Source organism: Temnothorax nylanderi, unplaced genomic scaffold (assembly GCF_030848795.1).
Source record: "Temnothorax nylanderi isolate EJ_2023f unplaced genomic scaffold, tnyl_v1.0 TNYL_tig0314_pilon, whole genome shotgun sequence".
Lineage (NCBI taxonomy): Eukaryota > Metazoa > Arthropoda > Insecta > Hymenoptera > Formicidae > Temnothorax > Temnothorax nylanderi.
Window position 1 is genome coordinate 103,618 of NW_027249376.1, and position 4,484 is coordinate 108,101.

Below are 4,484 nucleotides of genomic sequence, written 5' to 3' on the forward strand. Positions count from 1 at the left end.
ATGGTACATAAATTCTGGGAAATCGAGGAATTACCATCACGTAAAATCCTATCACCTGAGGAAGAGGAATGTGAGAAACATTTTCAGCGGACGATACAGAGGCTTCCGTCAGGACATTACTCAGTAGGATTGCCATTCAACGATCAGAAAGAGAAGTTAGGTGAATCATATGGAACAGCTTTAAGAAGATTTCTAGAATTAGAGAAAAGACTGATTAAGGATCCTAAGTTATATGAAGAATATCGAAAATTTCTTAATGAATATGAAGCATTGGGACATATGACACAAGTTGAAGATCCAAACTTGAAGAACGGATATTTTCTTCCGCATCATGCAGTCGTGAAGGAGTCAAGTACTACAACAAAAGTGAGAGTAGTGTTTAACGCTTCTGCAAAAACAACAACTGGCGTGTCACTAAATGATGTGTTACTCACTGGTTTAGTAGATCAAGATCTATTCTCAATAGTTATGAGATTTCGTTTACACCCTATAGTTATAACAGCAGACATTGAAAAAATGTATAGACAGGTGTATATACATAAAGAGGATCGTAAATATCAAAGAATAATATGGAGAAACAAACCAGAGGAACCTCTTCAAATTAAGGAGCTTAACACAGTAACCCAGGGGATGACTTCAGCACCGTACCAGGCAACTAGCTCAATAAAGCAGTTATCAAAAGATGAAGCAAAAAGATATCCAGAGGTATCAAAGATCATCATTGAAGACATCTATGTTGATGATGTATTGACGGGTGCGAAGACGGTGGAACAAGCAAAAATATTGAAGAAGCAGCTTACTGATTTATTAAGTAGCGGAGGTTTTCACTTGAGAAAATGGGCTTCCAATCATCCACATCTAGAGGAGCAGGAAACTGACAATGGAGCAGAAGAACACATAAATTTAGATTCTCAAAATATACAAAAAACATTGGGAATTTTTTGGAATCCACACCAAGATTGCTTCCTGTATCGAATTACAATACAACCTATAGAGGATAAGGTGACAAAACGTTCTATATTGTCACAAATTGCATCTCTATATGATCCACTTGGCCTATTAGGACCAGTTTTTGTTAAGGCTAAAATACTTCTTCAGGCTTTGTGGAAACTACAGCTAACATGGGATGAAGCAGTTCCAGAGGAAATCTACACAGCATGGAAAACCTTTCAGGATCAAAAGGGTGAACTAAATAACATCACCTTTCCACGACAAGTCTGCATAGCACAATATGAAAGCCTACAGTTGCATGGGTTTGCAGATGCAAGCGAAACAGCGTATGGAGCATGCTTATACATCAGATCGTCGAACGACCAACAATCACATGTGGTATTGGTTTGCTCTAAATCAAGAGTGGCTCCATTAAAAAGACTCACATTAGCCAGATTGGAATTAAGCGCAGCTTTACTACTAAAACAACTTTGTGAAACTGCCTTGAATGCTTTTATTAACATTACATATGAAAGGATCATTCTCTGGTTAGATGCAACTATAGCACTACACTGGATTCATACTCAACCACATCGATTGAAAACATTTGTAGCAAATCGAGTCGCTGCTATACAAGAAATTAAATTTCAAGTTGAATGGAGACATATAGCATCGCGTGATAATTCTGCTGATTTGGTGTCCAGGGGAGTTCTTCCTTCGGATCTTGTTGATAACGCTCTGTGGATCAATGGACCAGGATGGCTTAAGGAAGATGAAAGCAACTGGCCTAACTCCTTCCCAACAATGACTGAGATTCCTGAGCAACGGACAACAATTAGTTTGAAAACAGAACAAAGTTTCGACTTATTACGACAATTTTCCTCGTTTACCATGCTTCGTAGAGTGGTGGCATGGTGTCTTAGATTCATTAATAATTGCCGAACAAAGGATAAGATTGAGGGCAGTTTATCCAGCATTGAATTGACACGTGCGATGACTAGTATCATTAAACTTGTTCAAATTGAGTCTTTTGCAATCGAAATACATAGGTTAGAAACAGGAAGACCACTTAAACAAAATAGTAATCTTATGTCTTTACATCCAATTTTAGACTCTAATGGAGTGATGCGTGTAGGAGGTAGATTAATGCATGCTGATTTGACATATGAACAAAAACATCAGATTATTTTACCAGGAAAGCATCATGTGACAGATTTGATTATTCGAGATGCTCATATTACACAACTTCATGCAGGACCTCAAGCTACTTTGTATTGTATAAGACAGAAATTTTGGCCAGTACGTGGTAAGAGTCGCATTAGGAAGATTGTACATGAATGTATGACATGTTTTAAAGCTAAACCAAAAATGGTAGAATATGAAATGGGCAATCTTTCTAAGGACAGATTCGAATCAACACGACCTTTTTCAAACTCAGGCATTGATTATTGTGGTCCATTTTGGATAAAAGAAAAAAAGCAGCGCAATCGTAACAAGGTCAAGGTCTATGTATCGATTTTTGTATGCTTATCAACAAAGGCAGTTCATTTAGAATTGGTGAGCGGTCTGACAACTGAAGAGTTTATAGCAGCACTTAAGAGATTTTTTAGTCGTAGAGGTAAAGCTAATCTCATGTTGTCAGATAACGCTACTAATTTTGTTGGCGCAAGAAATGAATTGCGAGAACTATATGATTTTGTTAATACACAAGCGCATAAAGAAGGAACGACCAGATGGCTCAGTGAACAAGAAGTGTCTTGGAAATTTATTCCTCCAAGAGCTCCTCACTTTGGAGGAATTTGGGAAGCAGCTGTTCGTTCTTTTAAACATCATTTGTATCGTATAAGTAAAAACACTTTGTTAACATTCGAGCAATTTAATACTTTGATTATAGAAATAGAAGCTGTATTAAACTCTAGACCATTGACGCCTTTGTCATCCGAACCAGACGACTTAAATGTATTAACTCCAAGTCATTTTCTGATTGGAGGATTGCTCTCATCAGTTCCAGAAGTTGATTTTACTGATACTCCAAGTAATAGATTATCTCAATCAATGGCAACATATTCAAAAGTTGAAACGAGACTTCTGGAATCGATGGAACAAAGAATATCTTACTGAATTGTCTCAGCGTACCAAGTGGAAGAGCAACAAAAAACCTACATTACAATTAGGTGATTTAGTTATTTTAAGAGAGGATAAAACACCACCTTTATATTGGCCTATAGGTCGAATAACTAATATATACCCAGGCCATGATGGCATTATTCGAGTCATAGAAGTAAAAACTGCGAGTGGAATATTTAAGCGTGCGACGAAAAATGTAGCTCTCTTACCTATAATTAAGACTAGTGATTAAGTTTGTACTAGAATTGTTGAACTTTAGGTTCAACGGGGGGCAGAATGTTCATGAGTATAGGATTTAATGCCCGTTGTAAACGTGGAGTGGCGCTACTGAATAGGTGATCGGAAGAAGGCGATGCTTCGCTCTCTTCCGCTTGGGCTCTCGTTGCGAACAGACGTGCGATACTGCGATACCACGTAGACAATAAGTATTATTTGTAAACGTAGAGCAATAAAAGGTAATATCTAAACAGATGGTGAAATTAGAAAGAAAACTGACCATTATGCACAAATGCAGATCGGTATGCTTTTGAGTGGACTCTCGGAATGTGATTATCTAGTATTTCTGTAGTGGGAAATGATTTTGTTTGGAAAAGAGTTCTACTTGATGAACACAATATGTGTTTGATCTTGTTTCAAGGCTCATACATGTGTATTTTGATGAATTTTTGCTCAGAATGATGTTGGATTTCACACAAGAGCAGTAAAGTTTCCTATTTTTTAAATATTTATCTTTAGTATTCCCCCCTGAGATTTAAGAAATTTTAACTGTTAGAATGTTATTTAACTTGGAAACTATTAAAAATATTATGAAACTTTTCTTTTAATGTTTATTGTAACAAACATGTGACTTAATTTTGCTTGTTATACTGTCATAATGTGATCTCTTAAGTATGTTTTTTTGTTTCTTTTTAATTCTTTATATCTTGTGTTTTTTCATAAATTTTTATGTCTGTGTTTTGAAAGGATGTGCAATAATAATGAGAGGCCTTCATTTGCGCACAGTACAATTGGACACGTTGCAATTGCACACCGTGCTATTAGACACATAAAGTTGCGCACAGTTCTTTTGGACACATTTCATTTGCGCACACTTCAATTAGACACCGTTCAGATGCACACATTTACACACACACACACACAGGGGGGGGGGGGTGCAAGGGGGGGCCTTCGGCCCCCCTCCCGCACCCTCCCCGCCGGTAGGGGTGCCTACCGTGTGTGTGTGCAATAGAACGGTGCGCAATTGAACTGTGCGCAACTTTATGTGTCTAATAGCACGGTGTGCAATTGCAACGTGTCCAATTGTACTATGCGCAAATGAGCCTCTCCCAATAATAATATGCAAATATGTTTTAAAAAGTGTTTTATTCAGACCTTACAAACATTCCTCTAACAAATATAAAGGGTTGGTAAAAGAGTAAGTTAAAATA

General features: G+C 37.3%; 1 protein-coding gene across 1 annotated transcript; it reads left to right on the top strand.

Annotated features, from left to right (window-relative positions):
* On the top strand, positions 1-3,051 carry LOC139781089 (uncharacterized). The gene has a single exon (XM_071719909.1). The coding sequence runs from the start codon at positions 1-3 to the stop codon at positions 3,049-3,051; it is 3,051 nt and encodes a 1,016-aa protein (XP_071576010.1).
* Positions 3,052-4,484: the final 1,433 nt, after the last annotated feature.

Bases quoted from the DNA above. Each gene is read 5' to 3' on its own strand.
- LOC139781089 (XM_071719909.1), top strand. From the start codon at position 1: ATGGTACATAAATTCTGGGAAATCGAGGAATTACCATCACGTAAAATC.